General features: G+C 44.2%; 1 protein-coding gene across 1 annotated transcript in view; it reads right to left on the bottom strand.

The window, feature by feature from the left end:
- Positions 1 to 17,733, bottom strand: part of ACBD6 (acyl-CoA binding domain containing 6) — an 81,904-nt gene that overhangs the window by 46,725 nt on the left and 17,446 nt on the right. The window contains exon 4 of the mRNA XM_041479111.1: positions 9,975 to 10,060. Coding sequence (XP_041335045.1) covers positions 9,975 to 10,060 — 86 coding nt within the window. The remainder of the gene's footprint in view (positions 1 to 9,974; positions 10,061 to 17,733) is intronic.

Consider the following 17,733-nt stretch of genomic DNA (forward strand, 5'->3'; position numbering starts at 1 on the left):
TTACAGGTATTTCAGTGCTGTCATTGGATACAAACAGGCAGCTAGGTATTGCACATGCAGAATAATGTGCTTTTCCCCACCTCCCCCAATTTAAGAAACAGAAGATCCTGCTTCCTAGAAAATCAAAGGTTGTTTTTAACAGTATTATGTCCAGACAAATGTCAGTTTATTCCTGTGAGATGGCACAAGAAATGTATGAAGTTAGCCAGAACAATCCATGTTCAAGTTCTGGTATAAATCACTGCAATCCCACATAAGAGAAAAGGCTAAAGCTGCTCTTCTTGTAAGAGCCACTCTGGGTCACAAGAAAGCCCCATCCAATGCCATCCACCCTGGACAGAGGCCACTAACATGGCTTGGAGAGAACAGCAGGACAAACAGGAGACCTGCAAAGCAATCTGTCCCTGGCTGAACCCATGTTGGATCCTGGATACACCACCAGCAAGGGCTTGCTTGGAACTGCTTGCAGGCAGGAAGATCAGATGATGGTGTCACAAGTGCTTGAGTCACACCTACAGCTCCTCTTACAGCTAAAAGCAATACTCTGGCTTCAGACACAGTAGAACTTCCATCCTTACCTGCCAAACAACCACCTTTAATGAAGTTAAGACCCCTTCACAGATTCTTACAAGAATAATACCTTTAGATAAGTACAGTGATACCACTGTGCTGCTAGCAGGGAATAAAGAGAAGAGGCCATTGGTTTTCCAGAAGTAAGCCAAAAGCCCACATAATCCTCTCTCTTTCTGGTTTCCAGATGAAAACCATGGTTCAAATGAGCCCATCAGCATTGCTATGGGACTTGGCAGCTTCACCAGAGTTAAACACAGAGTTGTTGCCTCACATGACATCCCCAGTTTTCAATCACCATAACTAAAGACCTTCTGGATGCTCAGCAGAACTCAGACTGACAGCCTGTTACTCAGAGAAAAGGGAGCTTGCTGGAGCTGGTCAGACCCAGTAAGGAGCTCAGTCTGCTGTAGGCAGGAGAGATGCAACAGGGAACTGATCCCCTGGTGCTAAAAGGCAACAGCACTTCTGTTCATCTGCATTGTTCTTGAACTTGCAGGCTGAAGAACTCCAGGAAGGAAAAGTAAAATCTAGATAACATAGGCATTTCTGAGTTATTTCTGATAACACAGGCATTTCTGAGCATAAGGTTACAAACAAAAAGTGACACTCTTCAACCTGTAGTCCTCCAAAACTGAAATGCCAGCAAGGCCTTCAATCCTCTGCAGAGCGCCATGACCCAACTTTGACTTTGTCTTTTATTGTTATGCATCTGGCTTACTGAGTTACAGTCTGATTCTTCAGACCTCAAGCCTCTGTGTCCTGCCAGGGTGCCAGAAAAAGTTGAGAAAAAGCACTGATACTTGCTCCAGTGGCAGATCACTGCTTTCTCCAAAGAATTCACTTCCTCTCCCCTCCCTCTCACCTGGCTGCCCCAGGAGCACAGTTCTGAGCACACCACCCCTACTCTTTGTACACAGGCAGTGCCTGCAGAGACACCTGAGCTGCACCTTTCTAGTGAAGAGCTGGGAGCCACACAGGATTTCACACTCTGTGTTTAGGCATAAGGACATTACAGGAGGCTCCCAGTTTCTTGACCAGTTTGTCATGAACTCATTCCTTGGAGGTCTTGCCCGCTCGTTACACATAAGCCCCGGGGAAACAGATCGCTGAATTCTTTAAATGCAATTACCTTGAATTCCGGGAAAAAAAGAATCTCACAGCGGGATTAGAAAAGGCAAAAGCTTATACTGCTCGAGATGGAGCTTGACAGACTCATGATGGAGGTCACAAGACATGTCTGCCCCTGCTAACAAGGGCTGATGTGATATGCTGGGAAGTCCCTGCAGTCCTGCCTTGTTAGTCCAACCTCTCCAACACAGCCCCGGCTGCCGACAGCAGCCTTTTGGGAGAGGCTGCTTTTCAAACAATGCTGTACAGGAACTTGGTTCCCCACTGCACAGCCACACCTCCCTCATTTATTACAGATCACTCTTTCTTCCATAATACCAAAGCAAACCCCGGTCCCCTCTCACCGGAGAGGCCCACAACCATCCCCAGTTGTGATCACTCATCCTGGGTGATTTTCCATGTCACAGCCATGAGCTCGGGCTGTGCCCTTCCCTCCCTGGCAGTGATGCCACCTGGTCATTCCACATACTGCAGAGCCCTGACAGAGCTCACAGGGCAGCACCAGAGGTACCAACAGGGACGTGTGTCACCATGATATTTTCTGAAAAATCCTCTTTGCTCAGCATTCTTCTCCTGGGAAGATGAGAAGCCTGAGAGGAAAAGAAAAGCAATATTATCTGATCAATTCTCCCTGTGTTTGCTGCTTTGGAATGTGGTCTGGACATTGTTTACCAACAGGTGCATCTTTGATTGGTTCCATGTGAATTGTGTTTACTTAATGACCAATCAAAGCCAGCTGTGTCGGACTCTGCACAGTCATGAGTTTTTATTATTCATCCTTTTCTAGCCTTCTGAGGTATCCTTTTCTCTATGGTTTAGTATATAATTTCTTTTAATACAATAAATCAGCCTTCTAAGAATATGGGGTCAGATTCATCTCTTCCCTCGTCCTGGGACCCTCACAATCACAAAAGATGTGGCAGCCATAAAGCACCTGACTGTGCTCCATAGGGAGCATCCATGGGGTCTGTGCCAGCAGAGAGGGCACAGCAACCCTGACACACCACAACCAGCCCATTTTCCCACCACAGCCTCCAGACAGAACTTTTAATGTCTTTTCCTGAGGATATTATTGTCTGTAAGGGGAAAATGACCTGACACAGCTATTTGGATATGATTTAGTTTTCTGGAATAACCAACTCTGCAAATGCTCTATATATCCCCATTCCAAAAAACCACTTTTCTTTCAGAAGTGTCCACAGTGGAATTAATCCAGAATACCAATTTCCCCACCTGAAGATAAGGTTTCGGGAAATTTCGTTCTTCTACTCTGCATTTATTTCCCAATCTTTAAACCATTCCTTTGCTCCTGATGCCCTCCTTAAAAAAATTAATCATATATTATATCCAACTTTTTTATAAATATTAACAAAAAGAAACAAGCCCTTTCTGGTCACAATGAGAACATTTTACCTACAAATAAAGTAATCATATGAAGCTGCACTCCAGACATTTAAAACAACCTGATCCAGCTAAAACCAGGACGGGAAACTGAGGAAAGAGCTCAGAGGAGTTAAACCCAGATTTTTGGTGGGACCAATACTAGGGAAGACATTCTTCTTGAATGGTGTGAATGGAATAATGACAAGTTACTGTTATTTGCTGACTTTGCATTGAAAACCACACAGTACAAATAAGAAACAGAGCTTGAAAACTTGGAAACTCTGCTTTTTCCCTTCCTTTATTTTACGTGTGTGAGTGTGTATATAATAATACCTCCACCGTAGTAGGTACAGGAAAAGAAAAAGGATGTAATGATTTTATCAGATCTGTTCCTAGCAGGAATTTGTACTCTTCATAAAACTGGTAAGAGTCAGCAGCAAGGCCCAGAAGTGGTAGAAATAGGCAAAAACCAGACAGAAACATTTGAGAAATACAGAAGGGACAGTGCTTAGATCATGTTATGGGGGAGAAAACCCATTGCATTTCTATCAGTATTTTTAGAAAAATTTCAATTTAAATAAAAAATACAGTATTCAGGACATCTTCAGATGAGAAACATCATGAAACTCAACCTAATGGAGATACGCACAGTAATGCAAAACCTGTAGCTAAAAGGAAGGCTTGGATGCAATTTTGTTTCCATGTGAGATTGTTGAGATAAAAAGAAGTCTTCAAGTCAGCAAGCACCTGACTGTCAGTAAAGGCAGGTAGAGTTTTTATATCTATTTCCTGAGGACAGCCAGAGGGTCTCTCTTCTCCCTTGCTGATGGTCCCCAAAGCTATTTCCTTGTGCTCTCCCCTATTCCCAGTAAGAGACAGTAATTCTGATTTAAAGATGACTTGAAGCATACCTGTTGCCTGCAAAGAACACATGGGCAGCTTTTTCCAACCTTGAATAAAAGGATTTGGAAGAACTTAAACCAAGTCATCTCTCCCCGGGCTTAGAAGGCTTTGCAAGCTTTCTCCATAGGCTGTCCAAAACACATGTGTTGCACCAACAGGTTTAAAACAGCTCATGGAAAAGATTACTGCCAGTTGATCATTTCCTTCTTATTTGGAGTGCTGTAAAACTCCTTGCTTTCCAAACAGCACCAAGGCTGTCACTGAAAAGGGCAAAGAAGAGATTTGAAATTCCCATTATTTTACCCTTGTACAGAGAATACGCTCCAGGTTTGCCGTCCCCTTCCTCCCCCTCCGCAGGTTACCTCCAGCGCAAGGCTCAGGGCAGAGGACTGAGACCAGGCTCTACTCTGGGCATGCTGTCCCGTTTTCCTGAGGCTGGTCCAAGGCACATCCCAGTGGATTTGCAGTGGAGTGGCCCTGGGTGCCGCTAACAGGTGGCTTTGCCCGTGCGCTTGGCACGGCGCTGCCGAAGGAGCAGCACGGCGGCGGAGCGGAACGGGACGTGCGCGGGGAGCGAGAGGCGCTCGCAACACTCGCTGTTTATGGCAGGGCCCTCGGCCCCCCAAGGGACCCATTTTCACATAATCTATAATTATCTCTTCGCTTTAATCGCCTCGTCACTTCGGAGGCTCTCCTGGGCACAGGAAGAGGAAAAGCTCATTAACTGAACCTTTTCTCCTCTCTCCAGCCACCCATAGCTTTTAATTGCTTGGTGTTGTTATTATCTATCAGTGCAACTGGGATCATTTTCATAAGAAAGGGTGGTGGGAGGGAGGGAGGCAGGAGCAGGTCCCTGAGGTACGCTCCACAGACAAACCTTTGCTTTCTCAATTATTTATGCCAGCTGAGGTTTTACAAGTTGAATAAATCCATAACTCAAGTTTATTTTGAGCCGGCAGGCTGTCCCGAGGGAAGTGTTGCCCACTTGCCGGCACACTCGTGTGCCATCCCTTGGAGAGCCGCCGGGACATGGCAGGACATGTGTCATCCAATTCCCCACCCACCGCACGCGCTCGGCGCAGCACCGCACAGGAGGCGGCTGGAAAAATGCCCAGTGGGAGCAACCACAGAAGGATGGGCTCTCCAATGGGAAGGCAGGCCTGAGCCCTTTGCACAACAAAGCAAAGCCCCAAAGGTCACTGCTCCTGGGACAGTAAAAAGGAGGGAAGCAATAAACTTGGCAATCATCTTAAAGTCAAAAATTGGTCTGCTGAACATCACCACGAGGAACATGGACCTGAAAAACCCCAAGTCCCAGCTGCCAGTGTGTTTTGTGCCCTGTACCAAGTCCCAGGACCTGCAGGTGTTTTGCTTGATGACACCATGGGCTCCACAGAACCAGGAAAGCCCTTCCACAGGGATTGCACAGCCCAGCACTTATGTGAGTGACACATCTGTGGCGCAGCCACCCACACACACAACACCAGCCCGTAATTCCCAACACGGATGCCACACATCCCTCCAGCTTTACACTCATTTCCAGTGCTGGTGTTCTCAAAAGTAGGGCTGGAGGGAGATAACAAAACCCCAACCGTGCTCTGGAGCACTGGGCTCATCCCAAAAGCCTTCGTTGCTCTGAAGCAGCATCCTTGCAATGGATGCTGGAAGCAGCTCTTTAAAATTCAGCAGCCTTTGTGCCTGACCACATGCAGCGACCTCTGGTATTTTCTGCCAAAACAGTTCATTTGTCTCGCACAACAACTAATCAATTCCCAAGGCCATCCATCACGGGGGCTCGCACGAGCCGGCCCGGCAGCGGGACCAGATGGCGGCTGCGTTAGTGGGATTAATACAATTCTGATGGATTGCACGGCATCAGGCAGGTCCTGCACACCAGGGGTGCCTGCTCCACACCCACGTCCTAAATGTTTGCCCCACTCATGATTGGGGTTGCTCCCAAATGTCTGGGGAAGGGTGGTAGTTTTGACAAGAAAAGGGGTTTTTCGGCATCCCTCTGGATGGAAGAAGTAAAACACGGCTCGGGGAGGCCTCTGTGCTGACTGGCAGGTGTCATTCCCATCCTGGCATGCCAAGGCCCTGAGGAAGCAGCTCGTGGCAGAGTGCAGGAGGGCTCCTCCAGTGGAAGTGGAAAGGGACACGGGCATTTGGCAATGTTATTTCTCATTCTCCACCTGCCAAATCAATGTATTTGTTTCCTGAAAATTTATAAACTGCCTACCCCTTGCCCTGGCTTAAAAAAACCCTGAAAAATAAAGCTGGATTTCCAAGGCTGTGGTATTTTTGGCATATCTCTCAGATTGTGTCTTGGATGAGATTTATACTGGTAACACATCAGTCAACCTCAGATCACTGATCATGTCCCAGGTTTGTGAAACTCCAATTACAGTGCTTTGATAATGAAAGAGCTCCACTACTACTGCTTTGTTCTGGTAATAAGACCAGAAAAGGGACATAAAGCTTTATGTAGCAGTAAAAAAAACCCAAACCACTACTATACCCAGCCTGAAATCACTGATAATTTCTAAATTTTTCCTTCCAAGGGAACCTCCAAGTCCCATCATCAGACACCAGCATGCAGGAGTTTTATGCAATGCCTGAGGGGAGATAAGTGATTTGCAGAGAAACCCAGAGGCAGAGCACTATGCTAATACATCCTGCAACTGCTCCCCATTACTCACTGGGGGTACTTGAGCTCTTTATTGCCAGGGTTTATTAATGACTCCTAATTGATGACCAGTGCCCAGTACCCCAAAGTAAATAACTGCTATGCCTCATTAGCTCAAGAGACCTTCTCCTGATTTGAGGGCTGATCTATGAACACACAAATTGCACTGATTTACCCGAATCTCTTTCTAAATTGATTTAATTAGATCGGTATAACCTGTTTCTGTGGATGCTCTTGAATTTATTTGGAATCAGTGCAACGTACTGTGAGCCAGACTGACCATTTTTCTATCTTGTTCTCAATTAGAGACATTTGAGATAATTAGTGATAAGGAAAAAAAGTGGCCCTGGCACCACCAGAGTTCCTCCTACTGCTGATCCACTTTAGGACAGAGTATGGTAACTTCACTTTGTCCATCATTTAGATCTGCATCCTAAACCCCAAGCATTTCATTCCACAAAAGGAACGTAATCATTATTTAGGCATCATTTTAGACACTCAGTTTGAAATCAATGGCACTGCTGCTTTGTTGTTAACTACTGCTGAAGGCAAATGAGGGGTTTATTCTATTTAAAACAAAACCTCTCCTCTTCATACTACACAGCAACAGCTTGGAGGGCTTTAATAGTTTGATAAACTGTTCAAAAGGTTCTGGTAAAGAATAAAACAAGTGAACCTGCTTAGGTGACCATTCAGAACTCTGCACCTGCATTCTTGTCTCTATCCTGGTGCAAGCAGAGGTCCAGATAAATCAGCAGCCTTTTCCTGCCTTTGGATCAGCAGAATCCTAAAGGGCACATGGTAGGCTGTGTTTGGCAGAGTAATACCTACTGAGAAATTGCTTCCAGCAGTCTGTCAGGACTCAGGGCTGATGAGGACTCGAGTTTTAGCTTTTAGTACACAAAATAAGGGGTTTTTCTCACTTATTCTGGGCTTCTTTAGTGATCCTGTAACAAGAAAATACTTATGCTATCAATAGCGCTGGGAAACAAACTAAAGTGGTTTGATTTCTATTCATATTTTTGCAAGCTTGTTGGACCCACTCAGTCAATAAAAGAGTCTGCACCGAAGTGTCTTTTCTCAGATAGCAGTTTTGAGGGAGCACACACATACCCACTGAACTGACAGCACGGGACTTACCCAGAGCTATCAATGTGTTAAAGTTCATCTTGACTCAAGCTAATCAGTTTTCTTTCCCCTTAAAATTTTTCATGTTCTTCCTCTACAGAAAATGCCTTATTTGTTTTTATTATAACATTCTGTTTTATGAAGTATTAAGGAATGCTAAGCTTATGTTTTTCTAAGTAACCACTCACAGCCTCACAAAAGTCACCTTTCCTCGGTAAAGCTATGGAACCAATACCTGCTCTAGACAAACCTGGACACCAAACCTATTGTTTAGAGCCACTCCCTCTTTGGTTTATCAGCTTGCAGGTTTGGTACCAGAGCAATTTTGCTGTTTAAGGTTATGCTTTTATGAGTGGAATTATCACACTAGAGATGTGCCTATACTTGTATGTTTATTCCCTCTTCCAGGAAGAGAATGAAGAGTAGACAAAAGAATCAGGAAATGTGAAGCTGTCTGGCTCTGTGGATAGATGATGGTGACACTTGCTCATTCCTGTCTTGCAAGGAAGACACTGATGCCTGGCAGTCAAATTGAGCTGATGGACACATGAGTTTCCACTCTGCCAGCAGAGTCAGGACACTTCATTCAACAAATCTTAGCAGAATCACCCTATTCCAGCTGTGTGGGAGACTGCATCTGCCTACAGCCTCATTTGTAAGGACAGCTGTGCTGTGCTAAACAAACTGCACCTATGTTCCTCACGGTATGTTTGGAAAAATGTATTTGCAGCTGTACTCTTGGAAATAAAAACAAACACATGAAAAGATCAAGTCAACCAGAGCAAACTCTGTTTTTCTGTACATTATTCTGTATTTCAAACCCAAGAAAGGACATAGGCAGCGCTTGGGATAAGCAAGACTCTGACAGCACTGTAGGGATTTGCTCTACCCCTAAAAGGAGAGCTTGAACAGGATTTAAGCCACAAAGTCAAGCTGTGAGATCAAGGATATTGGCTGAGACTGCACTGATGGAGCAGGGACAAAAAAGGAGCTGGTGGTCAGCAGAAGTGCCATTCCTCAGTGTGTTAAACCAAGGTCACACCTGACCACCTCTGCTCAAGGGCCAGGACAACTCAAAGATGTGCTGGCTCTCCATGCAAGGAGAGGAAGCTATTCCTGGCCAAGTACTCCCCTCCACTCCACTCCAAAGTGGATTGCAATCCCGAGGGAAATGCCTGCATTACTGCCAAGCACACATCTGCCACCCTGCCTGCTTACAACAGCTGCCTCCATTCCTACCTGAGCTCTTTGCAAAGCGTTTGGAGCCACCTGATCAACATTTCTGTTCCTTGCCTTGTGACAACAAGTCAAAGAAATGCTGTGCTAGAGTTTTAACTCTTTAGGTAAGTTCTCAGCTGGAGACTGCATGTTGAGAAATCAGTGTTCACACTTCCTGGATGTAAAAAGATGCAAGACATTCATTAAAAAATGGGATCATACACATGTAAATGGGTGACTACATGACAGGAAACACTGTCAAAAATTTAGCCTTCTCTGACTGCTCATTTTAACTAAAAATATGATACAGTATTCTAAAATTTCCTCCACAAAATCATTTAGGTATTGGAGTTTAATATTATACCCATGATTAGTAGCCTGGAACAGCAAAAAAATAAACCAAAAACCATTCAGGTGTCCTTATTCAGCAGTTAATGTCACTTATTACTTGCACCTTGACAGTTTTAAGTAGCATCCACTCTAGTTCAGTAAATGCAGAGCTGGCTTTTCTAGCTGCAGAGCCTAGAAAAAAATTAATTTGATATAAGGCACAAACTGTCCCTGAAGGCAAACATTGTCCAACACTAAAACCTTCACTGAACAGTCCCTAATGAATGTATTGGTAAAGAAATAACTATTTGAAAAAGGTAGTGCCTGAATAGCTTTCTATTAAAAATATCCAATATTGCCTTTTTTTTAAAGCCATATAACTGAAAAATGGGAAGCCTTGCCCTTCCCCCACATCTTGTGCTAGGGAAAGGTTAGTACCTGGCAATGATACAGGCAGATATTGATTTAAATGATTATGGACCTGAAAAGTTCTTTCCTGTCATTTATTATCCTGTTGTAGTTGCCACCACACTTGTGCAATATTAAAAAAAAAAAAAAAAATAAAGCTTAAAAAATGACATTAGAAAAACACAGTTTTTATCCGAATTCCAGCACAGATAATCACCTGATTATTTCTTCTTCTTGATATAATGAGCTGATGACTGGGCCTCCAAATACAGTTTTGCTTTCCTTTCCCCTCTTCTCTGGTGTCTGAAAGAGAAAGAAAGATTGGTCCAGCATCCTGGCTCCCATGATATTCCCAACTCTCATTCCCAGCCCTGGCCCCTCAGGACCCAAAAGCTGAGCCTCTGTGAGGCAGCATAATATTCTGTTACTAGATTGCAAAGCTTGCCTTTATAAATCTATTTAATATAGATTTAAAATTAAATTTTATAATGGGCAGCATTTCCAAATGATTTACTCCCAGGAACTCCAGGATTCTGAATGATTCCCACCATAATAGAAATGAACAATTAGAATAATGATTGATCGATATGGAGCCCCAGGCCTACCTTTTCAAAAAAACCCATCCTGCAGCCTGGGATCTTCAATTGCCTGACTTTACATTGATGCCAGACTTTCAGCATGGGTAAGTGCCTGCTGTCTGAAAGCCTGACCCAATTAGGGGTACAGGGAACCAGAAACCCCAGCTCTTCCATGGCATTAAGTATTTTGGTTTGGAATTTGCAGCAGCAATTCCTTACAAAATCAGCCCATTCATTGCAACTTGCTGCTGCCAGTGGACAGGTCTGAGGCTTTCTGTGCTGGCAGTGTGTCACACCTAGGGTGAAAAAGATCAGGAGCAAAGTGCCAGCCTCCTGCAGCTCCTCTGTAGCTGCAATACACAGAATTACAAAAACCTGGAGTGATTAGTTTCACTCTCCTGTCATGAGCAGGGACACCACCCACTGTCCCAGGCTGCTCCAAGCCCCATGCAGCCTGGCCTGGAACACTGCCAGGGATCCAGGGGCAGCCTCAGCTTCTCTGGGCACCCTGTGCCAGGGCCTGCCCACCCTCACAGGTGTAAGAGAGATGTGGGACTCCAGGCAGCTCTTCCAAATGCAGTTTATTGTATCCAGCAAAAATCTTTCTGCCATGCATACATATCTGTGAGACTTTCTTGGCAAACTTTCATCCTTCCCAACAACAGGAGAGAATTTTTTTCTGGTATCTAATCTAAACCTACTCTCTTTCAATTTGAGGTCATTCCCCCTTGTCCTGTCACTCCAGCCATTGTAAATAGTCTTTCTGCATCTTTCTTGTAGGTTCCCTTCAGCTACTGGAAGGCCACAATTAGATCACCCCCCAGCTTTCTCTTGTCCAGGCTGAACAATCCCAGTCCTCTCAGCCTTTCCTTATAGGAGAGGTGCTCCATTCCATCTCATCCCTTCATTACAACCAAAAACATTGCTGTACCATCAGAATTCTACTTAGAAAGATGTAGATTTTCTTTTAATAAAATATACTTTTGTCTTTCTTCCTGCTCCTCAGGTTGCTTTTGTTTTAAATCAATGTACTAGCTCCCTATAATACATTCACTTTTACATTGTGCCCAGCTTGAGCCAACCAGCTCCACCTTTCAGTTCTCCTGTACCAGCCCAAACCCATAACATTAGGTTTGCAGATATCACAGACAAACTTCTTTATAAGGAAAGGAAAGGAAATTGGCTTTGAAGACTATTCCATGGCGAGTAGGCTCTCTAATTTAGAGTAGAAAGTGACATGAAGTTCTCCTTCTTCAAGGCAAAGGGCTTCAGAGTCTTAACAGTGCAGTGCCCCTCTTAAAAAATTATTTAGCAGGGAACCTTACTGTCCATCAATTACTTCGATTTCACTAATAAAATAAAATTAATTTCAGATCACCTGAAAGTGCACAGAAGAGTTATTCCTATACAATGAAGCTATACTTACTATTAGTCTATCCTGTTTGATACAGAGATGGGCATCCAATCAGTGTCAGAAACTGCAAAAAAATTTTAATCTATATTCTTTTATCTCTTCCCACTCTAGTTCTTGGTTAGTGCTTTTTTCCCCAAGCCAGAAAAAACATTTGAAAAAATACATTTAATCTTTCTAGAGGCAGAAATTGTTAAAAAAAAAAAAAAAAAAAGATTTCTAGGATTAAGTTCACCTTCTTTGCACAATGAATGCATTTCTACCAAAGATTAATCACGTTGATTGAGTACACATAAGGTCATTGGGAAACTTAGTGATAAAGGCTCTCCCAAAAACACTCAGGCAAAAACTTCTCTGGATTTTAATCTATATACAAGTTACTTTGTCCAAGTAGCTTTTATCTCATCTCTTTCACACAGAAATAGGTAATCCAATATTCAATTTATGAATGTTGAAGCAAGCTTATTCCATCATAGTCCTTGATATGTAGAACAAGTTTACGAAGAAGGTCCAGGAAAAGATTCTGTTTTCTCAGTATTTAGCCATGAAGACAGAGACAAGGCTCCACCATTCATCCTCAGGGAGCTTTCAAAGGGGAATGTGTCCAGGCTTCCCAAAAGAGTTAACTCTGCGGCAGCATAGATACAAACTGGTTTGTTTCAATGCAGACACAAACCAGTTTCTCTCAATGCAGATACAAACTGGTTTGTTTCAATGCAGATACAAACCAGTTTCTCTCAATGCAGACACAAACCGGTTTCTCTCAATGCAGATACAAACTGGTCCCTCTCAATGCAGAGAGAAACAAACTGGTTTCTTTCCAGCTGTCTTTGACAACCTGCCTATCCATGAGCTCATCTGCCCACTTCCAGAATCCTTGCTGCCCAGCCTGCCAGAACTTCCATGCAATATCTGAGCATGATGTTCCAAACTCAGTGACACAAAAGGGGAGCAAGAAGCAGCAGTTCCCTCCAAATCACGTCACAGCTACTGACAGCACTGACACGAACTGGTGTTTTTATTTGTTGTTCATCCTGGCTGAAGGGATCAGTAACACGCAGATGCCCTTTTCCTTCTTAAATCTTTTGAAATTTTTACAGCAAAAGAAAGCTTTTAGGGCTACTTATATGCGGGTAATGACTCATGAGTTTAAAGTCACATTACCCCGCAAACCACAATGAAATTAAAAACTGACACTGCAAATTTCCTGTCTCCTCCGTTAAAAAGGCACTAATAATTAACTATGTGGCTCTCAATTAAGCCAGCTCCATTTCTTTCACTGCTGGCAGCACTGTCCAGAAGCACTGCAGATGCACATGGAACTAATAATAGTTAAGGAATAGCATGATCCAGGGCTTCCATAATTTGGAACTTGAACCCAAGGGAGATGACAGTAGGAGCATCCGCAGTTGGGCCATGCAAAAGAGATGCTGTAGGAAAGGCAAAATTGCTGCGGACTCCATAAAGACATTGCTCCATGCCAGATAAAAACTGTGGGAATAATGAGAAATTTGTGACAGCACGTGAAGACACCTTGGAGGATTGCACTTGTGTGCCAAAGCACAGGCAGTGGCATATAAGAAACAGGGAACAAGATGATAGAGAAGTGTAAGACATGCGTTAAATAGGGAAATTTCTCATGTTTCCCCCCTGCCCACTGACTCTTTGTGGCTGGTTTACAATTAAGGCTGATGTCAAAGTCACTGCTCCTGTGACTTTGGTGGGTGGGTCTGGCTGGCCAAAACCAGCACAAATCACAGGCAAATATGGGCTTCAGCAGGCAACAAACGTCCTCCTGAAGAGACATCTTCTACTCCCCTGACTCCAGACAGGCTCAGGGACTGGCACAAGGAACTCCACTAAGCCCAGAACTATCCTTCTCAAATGTCACCAGGAATGCCAGGAGAAAAGCCACACTCCTCCAGGAACACACAGTGGAGCATCCCTGTCCCTGCCTCAGTGCACTGGATTTGTCAATAAGAGCCCAGCTTGATCCAAGGGACAATGGCATCCCGGCTGGCTGTCACTGGCAATGCTGCTCCAGGCAGCCTCAAAGCCTGACAACCACTTTCGGAACAGAATGGAAATACAGGGACTAATATTTGCTAACATCATTAATTCTTTTTTTCTTCCCCACTCCCCCTTCTTCCTTTATCCACCATGTCAAGATGTATACTTTTAAATTGTTGTCAGCCATAAAACAGACGTCGTGTCCCAGTTCAGAGGTTAACATATAATGACAGACACATTAAAAACCCTGTCCAATGCCTCACTGAAAATTTCAGCTCCATCTTCTCTTCAACAAGACAGTGGCTCAAACTCACTTGTAAGCTTTAACAACATTAAAGCCTAATCATGATTGAAAAATAAAGGAGAAAGATACGATGGTTTTATCATACTAGCATTATGGAAATGCAAAACAATTAGAGACAAACATTTTCTTTGAGAGGCTTTTGTCATAAAACTCCCATGATCACAACATGATCCATTTTTCCCTTGGCATTTTTGGGGAGTGGGATGAAAATCATCCTTTAAGAGGAGAAGCAGTAGTTTCCTGATGGGAGTTGGTTTGGCGGATCACTCTCTTGCCCTATCCCTGAAGACAGGACAAGGATGGATTGTTTTTCATTTCCACACCCAAGCTTTGTTCCAATCCACACAAAACAGGCTACAACAGATTTAACAAGATGGCAAATTCATGGGTCCTCCCAATGACCCACTTCAAGCTCGAGAGCCCGAAGTAGCTATAGATATGCAAATGAACTCACTCTCAGCGATTAGCTGGGATGGAACTGGACACGGCTATTTACATGCAGGGCAAGGGACTCCTAATTCTGACAGAAGGAAGGTACAGAGAAGTCCTACAAAAATACTACAAAACAGCAAGAACAGCACAAGTTTCAGTAAAGCCTTTAAAAAAAATGAAAGACCATAATTTCCAGTTAACAGAAGAGCTAGATCCCAGGCATGGGTTAAATGTCTGGCTGGTTTTGCATGCCCAGACACCCAGCAAACACAGCAATAGCTATTTGGCAAGGCACGTGGCTGTGTTGCACTGCACATCTATCACCCCCAATTCCCTCACATCTCGCTCTGGCCTTTCTCCACACTCAAAACCTTTAAATAACTTCTCATAAATACATATTTAAGAAGAAGAGAAAGCCATCAGCAAAAAAAGGTTCATCTCATCAAAATACTTATCTTCAAAGTCATCCTGGCCAATGCCTTAAAATGGTCAATACTGAGGTTTTTCAGCGCCAGGCACTTTGGAAACAGAAAAGTGAGACAACTTAAACAAGAGTGATGCATCAGGATCTCACACCTGAGCCACCACACTGCATGGAAGAAGTTTGCACTGCTTATTGTATTATTTTCCTCTTCCTCTGAGCCTGATGCAGCTGAAGCCAGAGCAGCAGCTGTATCCAGCTTCGTGGGATGCAGACAAGGAATACTCCTAACAAAATTACTCCAGTCAAACTTCTCAAGTGTTTCTCAAATGCACAGTGCAGATTCCACTCTGCATTTGTGCTGCACAATTCACCTTTCTCCAGCTCACCTGCTCCTCCAGGTGTCAGCCTGGCTCATTCCCTGGCTTTCCTGCATGGGCAGGCACAGAACTCAGCCCTGGGGACAGGGACACATCACCTTGCTCTGTACCTGTCTGCAAGGTGCACACACAGCAGCAGACTGGTGAAACACTCTCCTTGGCAGGACTGTGGCAGCCTTCAGCAGCCACCGAAGAGGCCACCAAGATCTGTCATGGCCTTTCAAAATGCTGCAGGGCTTTGAAGTGCAACCAAGGGTCCTGAGCCACCAAGTCTGGAGGAGCTGCAGTTGCTGGATGCTCACAGAGATCTGCTTGGCAGGGGGAGGACAAACCCTGGACCATGTCTCAGCTCCCCCAGCTACACCTGGGAGGTGTAGGAACTCCTGTCTGTTGTTATGGCAGGACAGGTACCAGTGCTGGAGCGCTGTCAGGCTCACAGGAAGGTACCAGTAAACCCCTGACATGCGCTGATTGAATTGTAATTAAGCTGGTATAGTCTCAGGTGAGAAATTTTACAGAAAACACTTCAGATCCAAGAGCAGACCTGCTCTGCTGGCCACCATGTTCCCCTAATGCTCCGGATCAACATTTCTCTATTTGAAGAGCGAGGATTATTGGGGAGACAACAAGAAAACGCAAACTCTCCTGAAGTTTCAGACAGTCGCCCCCCTCCTCTCCCCGTGTGCCACGGCCTGGCCATCCCCCTGGGAAGGGAACTTGGGCAGAGACTAATTGTATTTGACAGCAGCAATTACACACAAGGCTGGAGATTAGAAGCTCGTTAATTGCGTGTGCCATAATTGCTGCCGTCTTTTCCTTTGCTAGTTAAGGCCAGTGCCAGGAGAGCCAAGGGGAGGAGGGTGCTCTCCACCCCAAACGCAGGTGGTCCGAAGATGAGAGCCCTGGGATGGGGAGGAGATGTCCCTTGTCCCCGCACGCCGCGGGAGGCTCCTGACCCCGGGACAAAGCGGGAGGCTCCTCCGGCAGCGCGGCTAATGAGGCGTGAAATGAGGACAAACAATGCTCTCTTCCAAAGGTATTTTCCACCTGTATCCTTCTGATCGGCTGAACTTCACTACCTGCCGCGAGAGCGAAGGGAATATTAACCCTTTGGAGGTGATGCTACCACAGGAAATATATCTTTAACCACTTATAAAATTAGGCGTTGTTTGACATTGTTTAAATTCATCAAATCCTTCCTGACTAAGAGATGAGCTCAGCATTTCTCACTCTTTACTGAGCGCTGGAAGGCAGTAGCAGCCAAATAAGATACAAATCCCTCCTGGCTGAGGACAGCCTCTGCAAAACCACCTTTCACAAAAGGCTGCCTGCCGTACCCTCCACACCAGCCCTATTAATGACTGTCATAAACAGAATATTTTAATATTCCTCTCTCAACAATCCTCCCTGGCTCGCAGCAGCAGCTCGGCCCCAGCGTGCACATGACTCAGCACCTGGAGCCTTTTCAAGAGCCCACTGAGGATCTGAACAAGCTGAGCAAACTGCCCCTGAAAAATGCCAGCACGGTGGGGTTGAGGTGTTTTAATTAATTAATTAATTAATTAATATTTTTTTAAATTTTAAATATTTTTGTTGGTTTTAAATATCGAAGGGGCAGTTTAGTTAATATTCCAATAATGTCTATGTGAAGTTTTCTGGTTCTTTTAAGTCACATCACAGAATTTCCCTTTAAAAAACATAATTTAAGACAGGGAAAATATTTTCCAGATGACAGTAAAAAAATAAAAACCAACATACTATAAGTAATGTCATAGTTAAACAGTGCTGCGATCTAAAGCAAAGCTTTGCAGATTACTCATTTAACTATAACGACTTAATTAATAACTGCACCATAATCACAGTTGGAAATTAGTAGTAAAGACAGTCAGGGGAAGGAAAATAAATGGAAAATGCATCATTTTGAGCAAGTCTTATGCTTGCGAGGAGCTGTGATTCCATGACTCACTGTACACATTTCAGCATATGTTTGGAAGGAAATACTATGCTCAAAAAAAAACCCCTAAAGCAGTGGCTTCCCACAGTTTTTGGTTTGTAGAGCACTTTTTTTAAAAGGAAAAGCAGGCATGGAGGTGGCAAGCACAAGAGCACCAGCAGGCTCCTTTCCTCGCATTCTTTTCATGAACTCTGCCAAAACTTGCATATTCCCAGTGCCTGCAGCCCAAAGGGTGAAGTGAGTGGTGCTGTTTGGACTCTTCCAGAAAGAAGGAGATCAGGTCAGGCCTGGAGCAATCAATCCCTTCTGTCCCATCACCTGTATGAAAATCCATGAATGCCCAAGCAGAGGGGACCAAGCCACAGACACAAACACAGCCTGTACTGTAATTGTTGGGGGTTTTTGTCAACTTAATAACAGATATTTATAGAGATTTACACAGACATTTGTAGGAACAAGAAATACATTCAGAGCCAAGCTGGAAAT

The sequence above is a fragment of the Pyrgilauda ruficollis genome, unplaced genomic scaffold (genome assembly GCF_017590135.1).
Source record: "Pyrgilauda ruficollis isolate IOZ18807 unplaced genomic scaffold, ASM1759013v1 scaffold47, whole genome shotgun sequence".
Taxonomy (NCBI): Eukaryota; Metazoa; Chordata; class Aves; order Passeriformes; family Passeridae; genus Pyrgilauda; species Pyrgilauda ruficollis.